Genomic DNA, 23,934 nt, shown 5'->3' with positions numbered 1-23,934 from the left:
ATTCTGAACAGGATTTCAATTTTTTCGTAAACAACATCTCTTTTGATTACAACAGAATACGAACTAGTTTCAATGGATTCGCAGGATACCAGTCCGCGGCATGGAGGATCGGAATTCACAAAAAAAGAAAAAAAAGAAGAATTTATTAAACAAAAAAATTAAACATCACTCAAACTCAGTAACTCAAGGATCTTTTGCCTTTCACGCGGTAACTTTTGCTTTATGCTGGTGTGGGAAGAAGCTACCAAAAACAGCAATCAGCGTTTAATTAATTACCTCGTAGTAAACTGTTTTACCTCCGATTTAACAAATAAATAATATTCAAAGCAACTGATTATCTTTCTCCAACCCCCCAAAAACCACATTTCTAGCTAGCCCTACCCTATGAGGAGGCATAACAAGGGAAATATATGACACTGTACGACTCAGGATTTTAAAGAACAAGTCACCTTGAATAAGATTTTGTTTCTTTCTTTTCTTCCAATAGGTGGAGTACCTTTTATCAAGGTAATCACTTCAGACAAAACCCCCTAATTTGTACAAAATGGAACAGAACAATTCACCTTTTGCTTGCAAATAGTACTACATCGTTCCCCAATGAGAGACAAATTGTTCGCAGTAATTTTCCCGTAATTTACTTACAATGCCACTAACTCGCAGGTCTTAATTTGTCATAGGGCACCTGTGGACTCTATTTATTGGAAAAATTCTCGGAGTTGTGGTCACTGTATTCTAAGATGTTGGAACGACTCGTGTTCGGATTCTTTTTAGTATGTTTTTCAGTTGGATTCTGCCACCTAACAGACAAGTCTCAACGCTATGTAAGAAACAAGATAAGTCGTTAACTTTCATGTTACAAATCGCGTCAAATCAATATGTGTTTGTTCTGTTCTTAATTTCAAATTACTATTTACTGAATAAATACTGGATACTATATACGAACAAATAAGGTGCTTAAATCTTATTGTTTCTCAGCAACAGGGAATAAATCTCAAATATTCATTTTATTGGTGCTTTATTGATCATTTTATTAGTACACAAACATTTATGCAAAAGAGATGAAAAAAGGGACAGATCTTCAACTACGAACAAGGGTTTCTCATTTCATTTACATGCAAGAGATAACTTCTAGAAGTGAATGCTGAAAATTTGCTTTTTTCTGTATTGCTAAACCATTCAAACAAATCTTCCAGAGGAGCTATCCCAACAATTATCTGCCGATAGTGCCGATCCTACTAAATTAAATCTGATTAATGTCGTTTTTTTAGCGTAAAGGTCCTTCAAAGTGGACAAGTAAAGTTCTTTATCTTTGCCATTTCTGGATGAACAGTAGTATTAACATAGTAAGGCAAATCACTCAAATTGCAGTGCTGAGAATATCTAAGATAGTATACGCAAAGTAAAAGCTTAGTTTGATGTTGCATATCTACACAAGGCAATCTTCCTAAGGAGCTGACCAATCAAAGCCATCTTTCGATTATTCCAGAAGAAGACTCGACAGCTTAGTGATGTAACGAGGTAAAAGAATAGTTGGGTATCAGAAGAGTTAAAAGTCTAAGGTAGAATACTTCTTTGAATCTGATGGCTTAGTTAGGTGCATTTTCAGCTTGTTACGTAGAAAAAAAAAGTATATCCAAACGAACGGTAAAGGAAAACAACAAAGCAACTTGTAAATCATTCAAGCAGAAGTTCACTTATTTTCAGTTCTCTGTCTAGCATGATGAACAACTGATCCTTTACTTAGATTAAAAAAATAAAAGAAAAAAAATTTTCAACTGAAAGTAAGGAGTTACTTCAAAACTTAAAACAAACAGAAATTATTCCATATGAGGAAGGCTGCTCCTTCCTCTACCTTCGGTCTTAGGCCAAAGTCGTACAGTTCTTTAAAATACTCATCGTTCAAATTCAACGACCCTTGTATTTGAGCAGAATTGGACAAAAATTCAAGTTTTAAAGGGAAGAGCAATGGTTAAAGAAGGGATACCCCTCTTCATATACGGAATAATTTGTGTTTGTTTTAAGTTTTAAAGTTGCTGCTCATTTTCAGTTGACAAAACTTGTTTTTGTATTTATTCCTAGCTAATTTTCAATTCATGACAGGAATCCCTCCCCCATGTAAATTTTTTCCTTGAATATTCTCCTTTGGAAACTTTTCCCCAGAAAAGATCCTCCTACTAATAAATTACCCCTAGAAAAATTGGTATATCTCCCAATACCAAATGCTATATGTAAATAATCGGAAAACTGCGTGACTTACAACCCTTTCCCCAGGGACTCTGGGAGGTTATGCCATCTTCAAAGGCACTGCTATTGGACTTTTCAGCTATGTTTAAAAAAAGGCATTAGGAAATTTTTATTGGATGTCTCTGGGGAAAAAAGGAGATGGGAGGGGGCTAGTTGCACTTCAATTCTTTTGGTCTCTTATAAAGGATACTAGAACTTTTGGTTTCCGTTGAAATGAGCTCTCTGCTGGTCTTCTAAATCCATTGGTTCTATAAGACTACTCCTAAGAACAACAAACAAAAAAAACCCTCATCCCTTATCTTTCTTCTGGCAAAATCTAGACAATTAAAGAACCTTCAAACCTCTACAGTTCTCTGGTATGCTAAATCTGATGGTATGATTTTCATTAAAATTGCTTGAAATTTTGAAGGTGTTCCTTCCTTTTTTCAAAAATCCCACAAATTGTCTCAGGTTTGTACCTTTTGATGGGTACATTAAACTTTATGAATTTATAAATTCGGAATAAGCACAAAAAAAAACAATTCCTTTGATGTAATAAGTTGTGTATTAATACTACTTTGAATCTGAGGGCTTAGTTAGGTACATTTTCAGCTTTTTACGTAGAAAAAAAAAGAATACCCAAACGAACAGTGAAGGAAAACAACAAAGTAACTTGTAAATCATTCACGCCGCTCCATCTTTCGTCACTGATTAATATATCCCTCATCATCGTAGTTCAAGGAATATTAATATTTTATTTACTCCGTATTTGAGGCCTGATTTCAATCGATTAACCACCCTTCATATCGTTTAGAATACCCTACCTGATTCAGTTCTAGAATGTTACTCGTTTCGTGCTTTCAAAAGAATCTTAAGACTTTTTTTTCGTTATGTCAGAATGACTCATATTTATATATATTTTTTTTCATTTTCGTATTTACTTTTCTTATTATTGTTAATGGGACGGACAAATCTGGGCAGGGTTAGAGATTTTTGGTGTGAGGTGTGTTTTCTCTCAACCTCCCCTTAATACCCTTAGCCGTTCCTAAATATAAAAAAAAACAGATACACTATAATTACAACCTGGATGGACGTATATTCAATTCAATACCCAGCTCAAGATACTATGAAAGTTCCAACCTTAGCCCGTTCTAAAAAAATGCATAAACCGTTTTTTCAACCTAGATTCACAGAGCGTCTTTTGATTTGATTCAGAATCGCTCTCAATGTGCGCTAAAAGTTTCACCTAAACACCTTTAGCCGTTCCAAAGATACTGCAGGTGCGCCACTTTTACAACCTATTACAGGTGTCTTTTCATTTAGTTCATTATTTCAATCAGCATTCACTGAAGGTTTCAGCTTAATACTGCTGGCCATCCCTTATTTACAAGAAATTAATTTAAAAAAAAATTTCTAAAAAATATTTTTTTTTAAGTAAAGAGCTCCATTAGAGCAAAAATGAGCTGAAATAACATCCAATAATTCTCCAAGCGTAAAACTACCACAAACCACCATCAACAAACAAATGATACCAAACACAAACAGAATTTACAACAAATAAACTGTCACACTCAAAACGAGCAGAAAGTAAAATGAGTAGGGCTGACAACTCCCATGCCTTCTTAAGACCAGAACATAATTTGCAGTTTACTGAAAAAATGAATATGGATTGATATTTGTTTCTTAAAGTCTGAATGATTATTGAATTATTAAAATTAAAAATGTAAAAACATTTAAAATATACGCCTATTTTGTTTTCTTAAAGGGCAAATTATGTTTCTGGTCTTGAGAAGGCATGGGGACTGTCAGCCCTACTCATGTTAATTTCTACTCGTTTTGAGTTTGACTTAGTTATTTATAGTGACTTCTGTCTGTTTTGGGTTTTATTTGTTTATTGACGGTGATTTGTGGTAGTTTTGTGCTTGAAAGATTATTTGACTTTATTTCAGCTCATTTTTGGTGTAATCGATTTCTTTACTTTTCTTTGAAAAACTTGTTTTGAGAGAAAGTTTTATTCTTAAATTAATTTCATTTCGTTTTTATTGACGTAGTCTATGTCATGGAAATACAAAATAATATTTTATATCTTTTCGTTTTTTTCTGTAAGATTCCATAGTTTGGCTTACTATTTGAATGTTGGAAAGTTTTTTCTAACAATATTCAACAACATACACCCTTATAAAAACGTGAACACAAAAAGTATTGTTTTATTTAGTTTTATACCTTCTCAAGCTGATTTGAAAAATACATTTTAATACTATTCCCAAAAATTACTTCTATGGTCTTTGAAAACCTGGGTACACTGATTTAGTTAAATTTTAAGAGCAGAAGTAGTAATAGCAGTTTTCCCGAGAGTTAAAACTTAGCACACTCAGTCAATCTTGGGATATTGCTGAGATGTCTTATTGCCAACCAGCATTCACACAATGCTTTTTGGTTTATTTTTAAAGGAACATTTAGTTTTAAAGCATAATCGGCAACAGTAATCGTAATAGTACCTTTAAGAGCAGTAGTAGTAATAGCAACATCAGTAGTAGCAGAAATAGTAGTAATAATAGTAGGAACAGAAGCAGTAGCTTTAGGATACAAATATTGTCATTTTGTTAGTTCAACACCCCCCACAACAAGCCCTGTAGGTTTCAATTTCACAAATAAAACTGTCCCTAAGATACTGCTGATACGCCCTTTAGAAAACCTGCATACAGACAGCGTGTTCTGATTCATTTCCTCTTCCCCCCTCAATATTCCCTGAAATTTTAATCTTCATACCCTGAGGCATATTTATAATAGTAATCACAGTAGTAGCACCAGTGTTAATATTAATAATAATAGGACTAGCACTAGTAGCAGCAGCGGTATTAAGGTATTGCCTTTTCGTCAGTTGAAGATGCCTCTCATCAAATCCATTGCTATGACATTGCTGATGTGTTCTTTTGATAACCTGTATATTCATGTACTTCTTGAAGTTTTTCTCTTAATGCTCTTAGCCTTAAAAATAGTTGTGGTAAAAGTTGTAGTTGCAGCAGCAGTAGTAGTAGTAGCAGTAGTATTAGGGTTGTATAAGTAGTAGTAGAAATGGTATAAATGTAGTAGTGGTGTCATTATTAGTAGTAGTGTTGGTATATTGCCTTTTAGTCAATTGATCTTGCCCTCTCAACATTTTCTGAAAGTTCCAACTTAATACCCAAATCCATTCTTGAGATACGAACTTTTGACAAACTGTATGCAAATAATTTCTTTTGATTTAGTTCAAATTTTCCCCAATGCTCTCTCAAATTTTCACCTTTATACAATTAGACTTAACAGTACTAGCATCATAGTAATTTTGATGGTAGCAGGAGAATTAGTAGCAGCAGCAGTGTTGTATTATAATAAGTAGAAAAATAGTAGCATCAGTATTAATATCAATAGTAGCATGTGCTTGTTGCCTTTTGGTCAGTTGAGCATCCGCCTCAGGATACCCCGAACTTTCACCTTGATATGGTAAGCTGTTCCAAAAGTATTACTGATGTGTCCTTTTGACGCCCTTTTGGCGTCTTTTTCATCTTAACACTCTTAGTCTTACAAGAAGCTGCAGCTGAAATAACAGTTTGGTAGAAGTAGTAGTATTAATCGTAGTAGTAGTGGCATTAGCAAAAGTAGCAGTAGTAGTAGTAGCAGTGTTAGTAGTAGCATGCAAATATTAGCTTTTGGTCAATTTATTTTACCCTTTAAGCATTCTCTGAAAGTTTGAACATAACACCCAAATCCATTCTTGAGATAAGGTCTTTTGAGAATCTACCTGCAGATAGTGTCTTTTGACTTAGTTCAAATTCCACTTCTATATTCTGTCAAATTTTCACCATCAAACGCGTAGCCTTAATATTAAAATTATCATAGTAAAAGTGGTAGCAGTAGGAGCATTCGTAGGGTAGCAGTAATAGTTTGCATTAGTAGTAGTAGGTAATATAAATGTTGGCTTTTTGTCATTTGAACATTCCCCTCATGATGTCCTAGAAGTTTCATCTTTATGTGGTAAGCTGTTACAAAAATATTTATGCACTACAAGAAGTAATTTTAGCGGCAGTAGTGATGGTAGTAGTAGAATTAGTAGTAGTAGTATTAATAACAACAGGAAGAATTGGAGGCATTCGAGGCCGCGGAGGCATTGCAATATGATCTTTGGACTATTTTAAACAGATTGGCTCTCTCAAAATTTCGATCTGATGCGTTTGGGGAAAAGGGGGTGTCGGAGCAGGGTTGACAATTACCGACATCTTAAAAGAGTACAAATCAATAAAATACTGATATTTGCTAAAAATGAGTGCAAGTCAAAAATTTGCTTATCCCCTATTATGCGCCCCTCTGAAGCAAAAAAGAGTACATTTGACGCGAAAAAATGTGCAAATTCGAAACTCTGTTGCTTGGGTTAAATGCTCTTTTGACGAATTAATTAAAAAAAAACTTTCCGAAAAATAAGTTTTTCAAAGAAAAGTAAAGATCATTTTAAACTGAAGCTCAGCAGATACAAATAACTGTTAAAATTCAAACTCAAAATGACCAGACACTACTATTAAAGAATAAATGAAACCCAAAACGAACATAAATTAAATAAACAATCATAGCAAAAAACAAAACTTTTAAAAAAGACTTCCCCCCACGCCCATCATTCCCCCAAACACATCCAATAAAAATTTTGAGATAGCCATTTTGTTCAGCGTAGTTGATTTCCAGATAGAAAATATATTTTTGAGGAGGACACTCCCCCACAACCCTGAAAGCATTCCTTAAGGAAATAGCTTAGAACGCCTTCCCCCGGGCCCTGGGGGGTTGTATTGACACCGGAATTTTTCTTATCCGTTCTTTGAACTATTTTCTTTTAACAAAATTTCTATATAAAAATTTTAATCAGATGGTTTTGGAAAAATAAGGCGTGGGGGGGGGGGGCTAGTTGCCCTCGGATCTCTAGTAAATACTAAAAAGTGAACTCGAACTTTCAATTTCCAATCAAATGAGCCCACTCTGAAGTTTATACGAGCATCCTTTTCATAAGAACCATATATGCCCCAGGGCATAACTTACATCACCTGCCCCCGGACCCTGGGGGGTTGTGCCGACCTGAGTTTTTGTTATCTGACATTTGAACAATTTTAACTTAATGGCTTTCTCAAACTTTTTATCGGATGTATTCAGGAAAAGGAGCGTGGGGGGGGGGGGTAGTTGCCCTCCAATCTATTTTGAATCTACAAACTGAACTAGAACTTTCAATTTCCAATCAAATGAGCCCTCTCTGAAATTTTACGAGCATCTCTTCCCTAAGAACTATATATTCCCCCAGGGTATAACTTACAACGCCTGCCCTCGGGCCCTGGGGGGCTGTCTCGACCCCAGAGTTTTCGTTATATGATCTCTGTACTTTTTTTTAAAAATGGCTATCTCAAAGTTCTTATCAGATGAGTTTTACATAAAAGGGCAAGGAGGGGGGCGGAGGAGGGGGCTTGGTGCCCTCCAGTCTCTTTTGACTCTTAAAAATTGAACTACAACTTTCAATTTCCAATGAAATGAGCCCTCTTTGAAGTTTGTATGAGCATCCCTTCCATAAGAACCATATATGCCCCCAGGGCAGAACGTAAAACACATACCCCCGGGCCCTGGGGGGTTGTGTCGACACTGAAGTTTTTGTTATATAATATTTGAACTATTTTTAATGAAATAGCTATCTCAAAATTGTTATCGGATGTATATGGGAAAAAACAGCGTCGGGGGGGGGGGGCTGGTTACCCTCCGATATCTTTTAATGCTTTAAAAGTGAACTAGAACTTTCAATTTCCAATCAAATGAGCCCTCTCTGAAGCTTATATTCGTATTCCTTCCATAAGAGCCATATATGCCCCCAGGGCACAACTCATGACCCTTACACTGAAGACTGTGGGGGAGTGTCCTGCTCAAAGATATAATTTCAAGAACTTTCAACTACGTTGAACAAAATGGCCATCTCAAAATTTTGATTGGATGTGTTTGGGGAAAAGATGGGCGTAAGAGGGGGGTTAGTTGCCCTCCAATCACTTTTGACCTTTAGAAAGGGCACTAGCACTTTGAATTTCCAATCGAATAAGCCCTTTTTGAAATTTCTACGACAAAGATTTCTATAAAAAGCTTATATGCCCCTAGGGCATAACTTATAACCCTTGCCCTGAGGGCTGTGAGGCGGGGGGGGGGTGTCCTCCTCAAAAACACAATTTATATCTAGAAATTAACTACGAAGAGCAAAATTGCAATCTCAAAATTTTGATTGGATGTGTTTGGGGAAATGGTGGGCGTGGAAGGGGGGTTAGTTGCCTTTCAATCACTTTTTACCCTTAAAAAAAAGACTGGAACTCTCGATTTTCAATCGAATGAGCCCCCCTTTGAAGTTTATACGACGATCTCTTCCATGTGAAGTGCCTCTGGGAAAAAAATAATAATAAATAAATATTAAAACATTGGAGCCGTATGGCCTTTACTATAGGCAACGCCATAGAGTTGCCTCTGATATTCCAACTGCTGACGATTAAAGACAATGAAAACTGTGACCCACAAAGAGTAATTCTCACCCTTCCACACCCATTCTGAGGTAAAAGAGAGTGCATTTCACCCGAAAAGTGTGCAAGGTGGCAACCCTGTGTCGGAGGGGGGCTAGATGCTATCCTAGTTTTAAATTTGAAAAGGAAAGTAGAACTTTTAATTTCCAATTGAAATGAGCCTCATCTAAAGTTTATACGACCACCACTTTCATAAAAACGTATATGACCCCGGGGTATAACTTACATCCCTTGTTCTGAGGCTCTAATGTTTCGATGAGGCTCTAAAAAATATAATAAAATTATAAAATCATACAAGCGTTTTTACAAAGTGCACTAAAAATCATACAAAGGACACTACTTATCATACAGAAATATTAAGTATTAGCTTTTTATTAACAACACACCATACATATACTATTTTAAAATCACATACATAAAACAATATATACTAGCTATCTTACTAAACATCAAACATTAAGCTTTTTTATTCAAAATAACATTATTTTTAAATCACCATAGAAATATTTGGGTAACCGCAGTAGTGCCGGCAGAAGGCAGGGTCAACCCCCCACCACCACCGAAGTTCGGTAGTATCAATAGGTTATCACCTTCACACCGTCTTCATATCCATAGGCTATATCGGATATGACCAACCTGGTATTTTTCCAAACTAACTATTTAATTTCTTAATTTTAAAGAGGGAATGGCCATGACTTTCGCCCTTGGGATAAGACTATGATTAACACAATCCTAGACACCGTAATAGTGTTGCCTAAGTAAAGAACGATGTTGGCAAAATGTATAGTTTATTTATTTTGTATTTTTTGGTTTAGACCAGGGCACTTCGTATCGAAGGAGTTGTCGTAGAAACTTCGAAAAGGGCTCAGTCGATGGGAAATTGGAAGGGCAAGTGCCATTTTTAATAGTCGAAAGTGATTGAAAGGCAACTAACACCCCTTCCACGCCCACCATTTCCCCAAACACATCCAATCAAAATTTTGAGATAGCCATTTTGTTCAACGCCATTTTGGGAAAGCCATTTTGCTTTCCACATGGAAATTAGAAACTTCACAGAGGGCTCATTCGATCGGAAATTCAAAGGGCTAGTCCCTTTTTAATAGTCGAAAGTGATTCGTGGGCAAATAACCCCCCTCTCACTGCCACCTTTTCCCAAAACACATCTAATCAAAATTTTTAGATAGTCATTTTGTTCAACGCAGTTGTAAGTTCTGGAAATTAGGTCATTTAGGAAGACAACCCACCCACCCACAGCCCTCAGGGCAAGGGTTGTAGGTTATACCCTTAGAGCATATAAAGTTTTCATAGAAAGCGTTTTCTTAGAAACTTCAAAAACGGCTCATTCGATAGGAAATTGAAATGGCTAGTACCCTTTTTAATAGTCGAAAGTGATTGGAGGGCAACTAACCCCTCTCTCATTCCCACCATTTATCCAAATACATCCAATCAGAATTTTTATATAGCCATTTTGTTCAAAGTAGTTGAAAGTTCTGGAAACTAGGTCTATAAGGATAATAACCCCCTCAAAGCCCTTAGGGCAAGGGTTATAAGTTATGCCCTGGGGATATATAAGGTTGTATCATTTTATGGCTTTGTCGTAGAAATTTGAAATAGGGCTCATTCGATTGAAAAATGCATAGGGCTAGTGCCCTTTTAATAGTCGAAAGTAATTGGAGGGTAACTAACCCTCCTCTCACGCCAACCATTTCCCCAAACACATCCAATTAAAATTTTGAGATATGTATTTTGTTCAACGTAGTTGAAAGCTTTTGAAATTATGTCTTTGAGGATGACAAACCCCCCTAACCCCTCAGCGCAAGGGTTGTAAGTTACGCCCTGTGGGCACATAAGGTTTTTATAGAAAGCATTTTCGAAGAGACTTCAAAAAGCGTTCAGTCGATTGGAAAATTGAAATTGCTAGCGCCCTTTTCAATAGTCGAAAGTGGTTGGAGGGCGACTAACCTCCTTGCATGCCCACCATTTCCCCAAACACTTCCAATAAAAGTTTTGAGATAGTCATTTAGTTCAATGTAGATGAAAGTTCTCAAAATTAGGTTTTTGAGGATGACAATCCCCCCCCCCCCGCAGCGTTCAAGGCAATGGTTGTAAGTCGTGCCCTGGGGGCATATAAGTTTTTTTTATAGAAAATGCTGTCATAGAAATTTCAAAAAAGGCTCATTCAATTGGAAATTGAAAGGGCTAGTGCCCTTTTTAATAGGCTAGTCGAAACTAATTGGATGACAAATAACTACCTCTCATGCCCACCATTTCTCCAAACACATCCAATCAAAATTTTGAGATAGCCATTTTTTTCAACATAGTTGAAAGTTCTGGATATTCTGTCTTTGAGGATGATACTCCCCACCCCCCTCCCACCCAGCCCACACCCCACAGGGCAAGGGTTGTAAGTTATGCCCTGGAGGCATATAAGGTTTGATAGAGCATTGTCATTGAAACTTCGAAAACTTCAAAAAATCGAAGGGCTTGTGCCCTTTTTAATAGTAAAAAGTGATTGGATGAAAACTAACACCCCTCCGACGCCCACCATTTCCCCAAACACATCCAATAAAATTTTGAGACAGCCAGTTTTCTCCACGTAGTTGGAAAGTCCGGAAACTATACCGAAAACAAACAGAAATTGAAGTAAGTCAAACTCAAAACGAGTAGAAGTTATTCTGAGTAGGGTTCTATACCCTATGCTTTCTAAAAGCTAGAATATAATTTGCACTTTTCTGAAAAAATTCTTTTAAGTGTTTTCTCTTTTATAAATTTAAGAAATCAAAATTTAATTAGGATTTGAAGGAATAATATCTGCATATGTATATTAAACTGACAATGCATATTTTTTCAGTAAATTCATTTGAATTTTTTTCAGTAAAGTACAATTTAATTCTGGATTTTAAAAAGCATAGGATTTAGAACCCTACTCAGATTAATTTCTGCTCGTTTTTATCTTTATTTGTTTTTATTTCTGTTCGTTTTTGGTTTAATTTACTTATTAATACTGATTCGTGGTAGTTGTATGCTAGATTGATTATTTGGTTCTATTTATGCTCATTTTTGGTTTAATAGAGTTATTTACTTTTTTTTGGAAAACTCATTTTGTGCAAAAAGTTTTTTGATTATTTACTATAAACACTCATATCAAAATTGTTCTTTACATAGTGTTTAGGCACTCAATTGAAAACTTTTTTATTTCTTCACTATGTGTTTGGACACAGTACACCTTCCGACCTACAAGTACAGCAAGCAAGGCCGTACCCAGGATTTTTTTCAGAGGGGGTTTTACTAAAAAAAATTTCGGGGGGGGGGGGGGTAGGGTACATAAAAACTCAAAAACACATACAAAATTTGTTTATTTGTTTAAACGCATACAATTTATGTTATGTTCTTACGAGTCAGACAAAAATTTCGGTGGGGCGGTCAAATCCCCCTACCCCCCCCCCCTCTGGGTACGGCCTTGACAGCAAGGGAAATCAAGTCGCGTTCTGTTTCAGATTTTAAAAAGAAAGGTTTGTTTGGGGTCTGGCATTTCACCAATTCTGGATAAATCAACTCATCCCCATTAGTATAGTCCATCCGCGAGCTAATGTATTCACGATTGACCAAATCATCTCATAACTTGTCAGTTTTTATTTTTAACAAGAGTGGATCTGTGTCCTCTAAATATACTTGAAGTCAACCGTCCCTCGGGCACTGGAGCCTAAACACGTACAAAATTTCAACATGAGTTTTCTCGAAATTTCTAGAATTGAGGTCCCTACTACAATATTCTTATCACAAACAGTATTTCTTTTTTCTGCATAAAAGAACGATATTCAAGTCTATAATGGTGAACGACGTAAAATTCGCATTGCCAATTACTGAGTACATTGCACACATCGCTATTGCACACACTATCGCACATTTTACCAAAGGCTGATTTCAAAATGAGTTTAATGATTTCCTTTTCAGATTTTATTTCCCTTCGGATGGTTTCTTGATAAAAGTGTCTATAAGCGTTTTCAAATAGGGATTTTGGTCAAATTGGTGGGCTCTATGGATTTTTTAATTATGAAACCATTCGGTAGCATCCATCTCAGAAAAGCATGGTCTGCAACAATATTTCATTTTGGATGAAGGTCGGCAATCTATTTTTGTTTTAAAAACATCCAGTGCATACTCTTATCCTCTACTAATGAAACATTGTATGGACTCAGTGATTCCTTTGTTACCAGTCAGTCTATCCAAGGGAAAACAAAACCTTTTACTGAGTTATGGAGTTCTACCGGCGTTTCACCGTCAATTAAAAAAACAATCCTTGAGACTCATTCTCCTCAACATTGGTAATTTCGGGGAATTAGATCACAAGGCTTTTCAAGCCATTTGTAATTGCCACACGGCAAAGGGTAGTGAGATATTACTGGCAGATAGAGAGATGTCATATTCAGGAAAACTGCATTTAATTTTTCACCGGTAAGTCCTGTCGGTTGAGTTTTCTGGATACGATCCCTTTGAAAAACACACACGCTCCACATTGTTCTTTCTACGAATAGATAATAATCAATTCAATGTCAATTCAAAAACAATGTCAATAAATCTCTTGCCAAGTAAAATTTACAATAGTCCAACCCATCTTTACAGCCTCCCTTTGCCAAAACGTTTTTGGCAAGTTCGTATTCGGCAGTTGTGGATTGCCTATCGTGAAGTAAAACGATTTGTTGTTGATGATTTTCTTCACCAAACTTTGAGGTAGAATTGAAGTACTCGTACGGGTATGTGCTATATACGTTAATTAATCTTACATTTCATCATCTGGAAAGCGCTTTTTAAGGAGTGGAAACTATCAAAATTGTTGCTGTCTTGCACCTGAATAAAACTGAATTTCAGATGATTTGAAAAAGTATAAGTTATTTCTTTAAATGATTCCAATAACCTGAAAAATACATATACAATTTCTACATAGTAGGGACGGATATAGGCTACACAGAAAAGAATTAATTATCAATAGCTGAAAGAGGAATGAAAAGAGATATATAAATTATCACGGTTACAACCCTATTTCATAACCTATTAAAGAAGAGTGAGGGGTGTATAGTTGTGAATGTAATATAAAGAATATAAATAAGTTACATGAGGTGAATCAGGACACAGAGAGCGTGTATTTGGAGAATACCCCTTAAAAAGATTATTGTCTTCAGATGCTTGGTCCACATATTTATCGAAAACGGCTTGTAGCCCTGGACCATAGCTTGTAATCGATGTTGACGCTTCCCTCTGAAACGAAAATGAGAAGATTTAAGTTTTTTCTAAAGAATTTCAGATAATCTGAAAAAGACTAAGTTATTTCTTTAAAAGATTACGTAGGCTTTAAAAAAATAATAAAAAACATTATCAGGGCAGAAATAAATACGCAAGAAAAGTTAAATTATTAACATTTCAAAGTGGGAAGAAAAAAAGACAATGCAATTATCAGAGTTACAAGAATATATTCTAACCAGTTAAGGAAAATAGTGTGTTATTGCGGATGTAAAACAAGAACGTAAACTTACAGGAGAGGATTTGAGCTTGTTGTCGCTTCCCCTGCATCAGAGCTCATAAATCTCTGTGCTGGCCCTTGACTGGCCTTTTTCTACAAAAAGGAAAAAATATAGTTTGTAGTAGTTTTTTTTTCGTTAGAAGTGACATCACTCATAAAAGAATAGTTTTTCATGACTTTAGAATATGCGTTCCCTTCAAGAGGGCTTAAATTTTCAACAGCATTTTTCCTCTGAAATGAAAAGTCACACAATTAGTGGATTGCTTCAGAATATTGAAACAGTTGGCAGTTCAGGAGATGGTATTACGACTAGTTTTGCATCGTTTCTCCATTTTAATCTGTCATTATATTTTTAAATATAGTGACAATGTGCATGCATTTGTTACAATTTCCCATATTATTCCCTGAAAGTTTTACATAAATACCTTTAGCCTTAGCAGTAGTAGTCATAGTAGTAGGCTAATTGTATCAATAGTAGTAATAGCAGTAGCAGTAGTAGCCGTAGTAATAGTAGTTTTAGAATGTATATAGTACCTTTTGTTTGGGTTCAACACTCCCTTCAACTTGACCCTGCGAGTTTCAACTTTATGCGCTGCACCGTACCTGAGCTTCTGCTGATTAGCCATTCCTGAGCTTTTGACAACCTTCATGCACATCGTGTGTTTTGATTTAGTTTAACATTCCCTTCAATCTTTCCTTTAAAGCTTTTGTTAATACCCTTTGCCTTTTTTAAGACCCAAGATCAAACATGCCCCTCTTTTCCTGGCTTCAATGTAAAATCTAAAAACAAAAATATATAATAATAATAATTAGGGACCGACCGATATGGATTTTGGGGTCTGATACCGATACTGATACATTGGTAACGTACCGATACGATACCAATATAATTTACCGATAAATTACCCTCCGGAAAAAATACCTTACCTATAGCACAAACCCTGAGTTCTCTGCCCATATTCATACTCACATGTTTCTCCTTGGTCTATTATACACCAGAGATCAACCTTGATAATTCACTGTGAATTGCAAAAAATGTAAAAAAGATTTATTTAGAAAGACAATAAGCCAAATACAGCCAAATAAGGTCCGTTCGTTACTCATCATACGTTCCGAACACTGCTACACCAGGTGTATTGACATGTCTTGACAACAAATGTACTTCATTTCATTTGACTCACCTGTTCTGCTCTTCCACCATGGTCAGACTTAGTTGGTGGCTCTGCCCCAAGGACTCTACAAGCAATAATTACTTGAGAAAATTTGGTGCCATCTTCTGTATAAGTTAGCATAAAGATAAATAGATCGATATCCGATATTCTTTTCCCCAATAACCAATAATGACACTGACCGCCATATCGATTCTGTAATATCGGCTGGCCGATATATCGGTTGGGCCAAAATAATAATAAAACATATATCCCACTTCACTCCCCCCCCAACAAGATATTAGTTTGAAAATCTTTTAAGAAAAATTCCCTAGAAAAAAAATATGATTACGCCATCATTGTGTTCTTTCAGGAGTTTGGAGACATTGATTCAGGACAAATAAGCTCTGCCCGTGGATATTCTTCTGCAAATGCTGATTTAGCTAAAAGAGGAATGCCACAAGAATCAGATGTGATTCGCAGCAAAGTAAAGCTAATGAATATATTGTGTACCATTTTAGCGCATCTGAAAATGTGTAATTTACCACAACCGATTCTTGGAAGCACTCCAGAGCCTAAAGCCTACAAAGGGATGGTAAGCACTATCATTTAAAATATATATTAAAAAGGGCCTTTCATTGACTAACAATTTCATAAACCCATTTTCATAAAGGCTTGTTCACACATTTCGTGACCTAAGAGCAAAGTTAGTTGACTTTTCAAAAACTCGTTTCGATCAAAATAGGATTAAAAGTTTTGAAGCCTTCACTCAAAAGAATATTAGTTTAATTTTTTCTTCATCCGTTAAGCCTTATTTTTCCTGTAATACGGTTTGGTATGTTGTTCTCTGCTCTTCTGTTGTTTAAAATATAAACGATAGATGAAAACATAGCTATTATCCCAAACCAAAAATTTAGTTCTATTCATCTACAAAATAAAATTTTTGAAATTCAATGTTAAGGTTTTTTAGACTAAAAATACGTTGAAAATCGGTTGAAAAAGGGATAGGTTTTCTACTTTTAAGCAAGTTTAGATTTTTCTTTAAGAAAAAGTACAAGTAATATCCTAATTCTGGCTGGAGGAATTAATAGAATTGAGACTAATGTATCAAATAATACAAGAAAACTTTCTTTTTGTTGCAAATTGCAGCTGAAAGCTGGAGGCAAAATCACCTGTTTCAGAGGGAACAAGTGATTTCTACACTTGCAGTGAACAAATAAGCCCGAAGTTATAATCTTGCTTGTAGGATAATTTTGCTCTTGAGATAGGCTACGTGCTGACATGTCGATTGTGATTAAACTAAACTCTCTCTTAGGCCGACTCGCCTGAATCAACAGAAAGTCTTAAAAACCATTGACCATCGAAATAGCGGGAAAAAAAAAATCATGCTAACTGACTAAAAAGTTACAAAATTTTAGTTAGTACTCCTGTGTTAGACGCACCCTTTTATATACTACAATGGAAACCAGTCACCAAAATACTGTTTTGGCGGGTTAATTTAAGATACCGCTATAGGGTTATACAATTTATAAGCGTGGTTTTAATTGCGTATACGATATTTAAACTGTTGTTTTTGGCGGTTTAGGGGGGGGGGGAACCTAGATTAGGTTACGTAATAATATATGCTAAGCTTTACCTCCCCCCTAATGTGCAAATATATAGCCCAAATTTGTTTCTAAACTATTATATATTCATCCTATTTTATTTTATTAGCATTAACCAAACTAGCACTATATAAAAGAGTGCGTTTAACATAGGAGTACCTTTTAGTCTTGTACTCTGAATTCACAAAGAAAATATTGCTGCTATAGGCAATGTTTGTGAATCGCCTCAATGCACCCTTTTAATTGTCATTATGTTTAAATAAAAGTACCTTTTTTTTACTGTTGTTACTTAGAAAAAAAAATCATAAAAAAATTTACATGGTTGTTGCCAATTCAGGTGAATTGACGAAGTTGGCAAAAAAATTGGTAAGGAAAGCAAATTTTACTCATATGCGAACGAAGAGCTGCGAAATAGGATATTGTTCACTAAGATAGCCATGTGCTGCGCTATATATAAATTCCTAGTCATAACTACCTTGGGCCAATCCCACCTGTCTATAAAACAGGAAGCAAATTATGACAGTGACAGATAGTGACTATGCATATGCATCAGAGGTATCTCTAGCGTTACTTATTATTAATTATAAAACTTCTACTACTACTACTAGCAACTCATCGCAGCACCAAGCCGCCTGAGGCCAACACAGCTACGCACGCTCCTCCTTCATCCCAATCTATTCAAAGCCTCCCTCTTTACAACCGCCCACGAAGTTCCCATTTCCTTTAAATCTTTCTTTATGACATCCTCCCACCCCAGATGGGGACGACCTGCTTTCCGTTTAGCCCTAGACGGTTGGCCGAAAAGAAAAATCTTCGGCAATCTGTCATTCTTCATCCGCACAACATGCCCTAACCACCTCAACCTTTCTTTCATTATAGACCTAGTAAGCGCTGTTGAACCACATTTTTCGTATAGCCTATTGTTTGAAATACGGTCAGTCAGCCGGGTACCCAGAACAATCCTTAAGCAATTTCTCTGGAAAAGATCTAGCAAATCTTCATCCGCTTTTCGGAGCGTCCATGCTTCAGATCCATATTTTACCACTGCCATCACTGCAGCTTCTAATGTTCTAATCTTGGTTTGCAGATTTATCTCCCTATTCTTCCGGACTTTTTTTAACTGTGAAAAAACTCCCTGAGCTTTTGCTATACTATTTTTAACATCTTCACTGCTCCCACCATCTTTACTAATCATACTACCAAGGTAAGTGAAGCTGCCCATCTGATTTATCTTTTCATTACCCAACGTCACCTTTTCATCTTCACTTATTCCTAGCCTTAGTGAATTAGTCTTACTAACATTAATTTTGAAACCAATTCTAGCACTCTGAACTCGCAAAACCTCAAAAACTTCATTCATTTTGCTCACACTTTCATCTAGGATGCTTAAACCATCAGCAAAGTCCTGGAGACTTTTTCCTCCCCATTTGATTCCGTGGTCTCTCATTGCCTTTCCTGTGCTCCTTAAAACAAATTCCATCAAGATAATCCATATAAAGGGGGATAGAACACAACCCTGCTTAACTCCTGATTTAATACAAAACCAGCTGCTAACCTCATTTCCTACCTTAACCGCAGCAGTGTTATTCTTGTACATAGCACTAATCCCTTTAATGCATTTGTCTGGTATACCATACAAGGATAAAACCTTTACTAAAGCTCCTCTATCAACTGAATCGAACGCTTGCTCATAATCTATAAAACTGAGGACCAAAGGCGTTTGAAAACTCAGGCACTTCTCAATTATTAACCTAATAGTGAAAATTTGGTCAACACATCCTCTACCTTTTCAAAAACCGCACTGCTCTTCTCTTAAAACTTTGTCTACGGCATCTCTCAGTCTAAAAAGTATCATATTACTAAGCAATTTACTACCTACAGAGATCAGACTAATGCCTCGATAATTACCACACTCACTTTTATCACCTTTTTTATAAAGTGGCTTAATTAAGGTTTTCCTAAAATCATTAGGTCCTTCCCCTTTTTCAAAATAATATTCATAATCTTCAATAACTTATTTCTAACCACAGAGCCACCATATTCAAAAAACTCATTTATCACTCAATTATCATCTGAAGCCATATTATTCCTCAGTTATTTTAGTACTGCTGCTCATGTCTCATCGCAAAACAAATCTTCCGTCAAATCCAATATATCACCCACTGTTTTGGTTTCCTCTATATCTTTTCCTGTAACTCTATCTCGGTTTAGCAAGTTCTCAAAATGTTCTGCCCATCTCGCTTTAGCTTTTTCCTTATCGCTAATTGCCACCCCATTCCTATCTTTAACTGGGACAAGTCCGGATTGACTAAAATAAATTTTTCAGAAAACAATAAAGAACTCCATTAAGCAAAAAATGAACAAAAATAGAATCAAATAATCTACCAAGCATACAACTACCACAAATCAGTATCAATAAATAAATGAAACCCAAAAACAAACAGAAATTAAAATAAATAACAGAGTCGAACTGAAAATCAGCAGAAATCAATATGAGTAAGGTTCTAAGCCCCTATGCCAGAATATAATTTGTACTTTACTGAAAAACATTCAAATGTATTTACTGAAAAAATGTGCATTTTCAGTTTAATATTCATATGCTGATATTTAATCCTTAAAATCTTAATTTATTTTTAATTTCTTAAAGTTATAAAAATGAAAACATTTAAAATAACTTTTTCCAGTAAAGTACAAATTATATTTTGGCTTTTAGAAAGCATAGGGGTTTAAAACCCTACTCATATTAATCTCTGTTCGTTTTCAGTTTGTCTCTGGTATTTATTTTAATTTCTGTTTGTTTTGGGTTTCATTTACTTATTGATACTGATTTGTGGTAGTGTATGCTTGTATAGATTTTTTAATTATATTTTGGTCATTTTTGGTTTAATGGAATTCTTTACTTTTTTATAAACTTATTTTGTGGGAAAAGTTTTTTTAATTAATTGCTGTTCGTTTTGTATTGACATATCTCTTCCTAAGTTAAACAACCATCCCTTCCATAAAAACCTCAAATATCCCCTAGGCATATCTTACAACCCTTGCACTTAATAGCTGGGGTTTGTTTCAACCCTAAAAGCCTTGTTATATTTAGAATATTTTGAATAGAATGGCTATCTCAAAATTTCTATTAGTTGCATTTTAGGATAATACGAAGTGTGTGTGTGTGCGGGGGACGGGGGAGGGAGTTGCTCTTTGATAATTTTAAATCTTAAAAGGAGTACTAGAGCCCCCTCCGAAGTTTATATGAATATATGCTTTCTATAAGAACCTTATGTGCCCACAGGGCATAACTCACAACTTTTTCCCTGAGGGCTGGGAAGATTTATTATCCCTAAAGACCTAAGTTCCAGACCTTTCAAATACGTTGGACAAAATGGCTGTCTCAAAATTTTGATTTTACGACCCTTGTCCTGAGGGCTATGGGGGATGGGTTGTCATCCTCAAAGAAATAATTTCCAGACCTTTTAACTACGTTCAACAAAATGGGCATATCAAAATGTTGATCGGAAATGTTTATGGAAATTATGGACGTAGGGGGGGGGGGGGTTGATTCTGCCTCAGATTACTTTCAACAATTAAAAAGAGTAATAGCACCTCGAATGAGCCCTTTTTTGAAGTTTTACGACAACGCTTTCTATAAAAACCTTATAAGCCCCTAGGCCATAACTTACAACATTAGCCCTGAGGGCTGTGGGGGGGGGGGAGTTGTAATGCTCAAAGACATAATTTCGAGACCCTTCAACTACATTCAACAAAATGGCCATATAAAAATGTTGATCGGAAGTGTTTGGTGAAATGTTGAGGGGGGGGCACTCACCCTCCGATCATTTTTTACTATTAATAAGGGCACTAATTCTCTCAATTCCCAAATGAATGAGCTCTTTTTGAAGTTTCTACGACAGCCCGTTCTACAAAAACCTTATATACCCCAGGGCATAAGTTACAATCTTCTTCCTGGGGGCTGTTGGGAGTTTGTCATCCTCAAAGACATAATTTCTGACCTTTCGAATACGTTGAACAAAATGGCTATCTCAAAATTTTGATTGAATGTGTTATGGAAAATGGTTCCTAATATTAAAAAGGACATTATTCCTTTCAATTTCCAATCGAATAAGCCCCTTTTGAAGTTTCTACGACAACCCTTTCTTTAAAATCCTTATATGCCCCCAGGCATAACTTACAATCATTACCCTGAGTGCTGTTAGGGGAGGCGGGAGGGTTGTCATATTCAAAGACCTAATTTCCAGAACTTTCAACTAAATTGAACAAAATGACTATCTCAAAATTTTGATTGGATGTGTTTGGGGAAATGGTGGGCATGAGAGGGGGGTTAGTTGCCCTCTAATCACTTTCAACTATTAAAACGGGCACTGGCCCTTTCAGTTTCCAATCGAAAAAGCCCCTTTTGAAGTTTTTACGACAAAACTTTCTATAAAAATCTTATATGCCCCCGGGCATAACTTACAACCCTTGCCCTGAGGATTGTGGGAGGTTGCATCCTAAAAGCCCTAACTTACAGAACTTTAAACTACGTTGAACATAATGGCTATCTCAAAATTTTGATTGGATATTTTTGAAAAATGGTGGGTGTGAGAGGGGGGGGGGGGTATTTGCCCCTCCAATCACTTTTGACTATTAAAAAGGGCACTAGACCTTTCAATTCCCAATCGAATGAACCTTTTTCGAAGTATCTACAACAATGCTTCCTATAAAACCGTATATGTCCCCAGGGCATAACTTACAACCCTTGCCATGAGGGCTGGGGGGGCCCTCAGGGCATAACTTAAGCCACTTCCCCAAGAGATGTTGGGGAGTGTCCTACTCAAAAATATATTTTCTATCCGGAAATCAACAACGCTGAACAAAATGGTTACTCAAAATTTTGATTGGATTTGTTTGAGGGAACAATGGGCGTGGGGGGGGGCTACTTGCCCTCCAGTCACTTTTTACTATTAAAAAGGGCATTAGCCATTGCAATTTCCAATCGAATGAGCCGTTTTCGAAGTTTCTATGACAACTCCTTTTTTAAGAAGTGCCTAAGTCTAGAAACAAAGTAATACACTGTGCCAACATCATTCTCTACTTAGGCAGCACGATTGCGCTGCCTATGAAATTGCCTACGGATTGTACTGAATACCCGCCAAACTGTTAATATTTCAACAGTAGGGTGGCCGAAAAGTGTGATTCAATCCCACTTTCTAGGGCTATATTGAGAGAAACGTTGGGATAGTTAGGGCACGTAGTGGAGATGAAGGATATCAGATTGCCAAAGATTGTCCTTTTAGGCCTACCATCTAGGGCTAAACGGAAAGCAGGTGGTCCACGGTTGAGGTGGGGGGATGTCATTAGGAAAGATTTAAAGGAAATGGGAATTTCTTGGGAGGGTGTAAATAGGGAGGCTTCGAATATATTGGGATGGAGGAGGAGCGTACGTAGCTATGTTGGCCTCAGGTGGCTTGGTATTGCAGTGAGTTGGTATTAGCAGTAATAATTACAAGGGCCGAAGACCCAAGCTAATGAAAAGGGGTAGTAAAAAGACACCAAGCCTTTTTTTATAGCTAAAGAGCCCGCGAATCGGCGTCTTTTTCTATTAGTTGAATACCTGTACAATTACTCTCGTTATTGAAATTTCAGGAAGAAGAAAGCCTTAGATTGCAACCATACACTAAAACTAAGTCGATAGTACAGCAAAGACAGGAGAAGCGTAATTTGGATTTCGAAGATGAGATGGGTGAACTGGCTGGATTTTACGCCGATGGAATTCGCCCCGAGGGAGGACGACGCTTTTCACGTAATAATCTGGCCGGAAACTTCTTCGGATTAAGAGGAAAGAAAAGCAACTTTTTCGGACTTCGAGGAAAACGAAGGGAAACAGTTTTGGATTGATTCTTTGGATTATGCCTAAAATAGTGTATATATTTGCCCATTAAAAAAAAGGTTGCTCAAAAGTATCTTTTAAATTTCTTTAGGATCTGGAATTTAAACCAAAAACATCTGAAAACTAGTCTTCAAAATTGAATCCCCAGCTAGAATATAGAGACAACGTTGAACTAATCTTGATGATTCTGGGCACTGATATATCAAAGATACAAACTACGTTTCAGAGTCCAGGAAAGCCTATATAACGATTCAACAATACAAAATATTTAAATAATAAAACCACGTACATCACTGCATAACAACAACAAAAGCATCAAATAATCCCCTCCCCCCTCAAAGCTCCATGCCCGGGAATGCAGCGAGAAAAAAACAAATACAAAAGAAAGAACGGAGGAAAATGAAACAAATACACAAATAAACATGAAAATATTAGTCAGCCACCCACCCCTGACTACATCCAAAAACTAAACCATAGCAAAATGCCATGCCAGTTAAAAAAAAAACACCACACATTTCCAACTTTGACCAGAGACACAGGAACCGCATACGGGCGTTAAGAAGAACACACAAAAGATAAAAGAGATTTAATTAGTGATATTTTAACATTCCTTTTAAAGGCACAAAACGAATGACATTTTCTAGCCTAATCAGGCAAAGCAGGCAGACTGACAAGCCGTCACAGAACACACTTGATTGTTACTTAATTATGCAACAATGCAATTAAATAAAAAACAATTACTGGGGGAAAAGCTGGAAAAGAAGTTCACATTAATCCGCAGTTAGAAGGCAAGCGACAGCGACAATCACATATATACAAACCTATCTCGTACTGAGTACCAGTCTTCTGGTACGGATATTAAATGACGTGAAAGTTATATTGGAAAAAAAAATGAATTGATAATATGTTTAAATTTATCTTTTTCAACTGTTTTTTTTTGTTGTGTGTGTTTTTTTTATTTGTGTGTTTGAATTGTTGCAAATTTAATTTGGGTAACATAGTT

The 23,934-nt window shown here is 36.2% G+C and overlaps 1 protein-coding gene across 1 annotated transcript; it reads left to right on the top strand.

Moving 5' to 3' along the window:
* The first annotated feature begins 737 nt into the window (after nt 1-737).
* Nucleotides 738-23,001, top strand: LOC148943633 (uncharacterized). The gene is made up of 3 exons (XM_089100875.1): nt 738-821; nt 15,823-16,044; nt 22,688-23,001. Exons 1-3 carry the CDS (start codon nt 738-740, stop codon nt 22,937-22,939), a joined length of 558 nt encoding a protein of 185 aa, XP_088957001.1. The 3' UTR covers nt 22,940-23,001.
* The last annotated feature ends 933 nt before the right edge of the window (nt 23,002-23,934 follow it).

The sequence above is a fragment of the Artemia sp. Qi Xiang Cuo genome, chromosome 15 (assembly GCF_049724085.1).
Source record: "Artemia sp. Qi Xiang Cuo chromosome 15, ASM4972408v1, whole genome shotgun sequence".
Classification (NCBI taxonomy): Eukaryota; Metazoa; Arthropoda; class Branchiopoda; order Anostraca; family Artemiidae; genus Artemia; species Artemia sp. Qi Xiang Cuo.
Note: the sequence above shows the minus strand (reverse complement) of the source record. Positions and strands in the feature narration are given on the sequence as shown.

Coding starts and splice junctions, on each gene's coding strand:
- LOC148943633 (XM_089100875.1), top strand. CDS start 738: ATGTTGGAACGACTCGTGTTCGGATTCTTTTTAGTATGTTTTTCAGTT. Junction 822..15,822: donor CAGACAAGTCTCAACGCTAT/GTAAGAAACAAG, acceptor GTGTTCTTTCAG/GAGTTTGGAGACATTGATTC. Junction 16,045..22,687: donor CTAAAGCCTACAAAGGGATG/GTAAGCACTATC, acceptor TTGAAATTTCAG/GAAGAAGAAAGCCTTAGATT.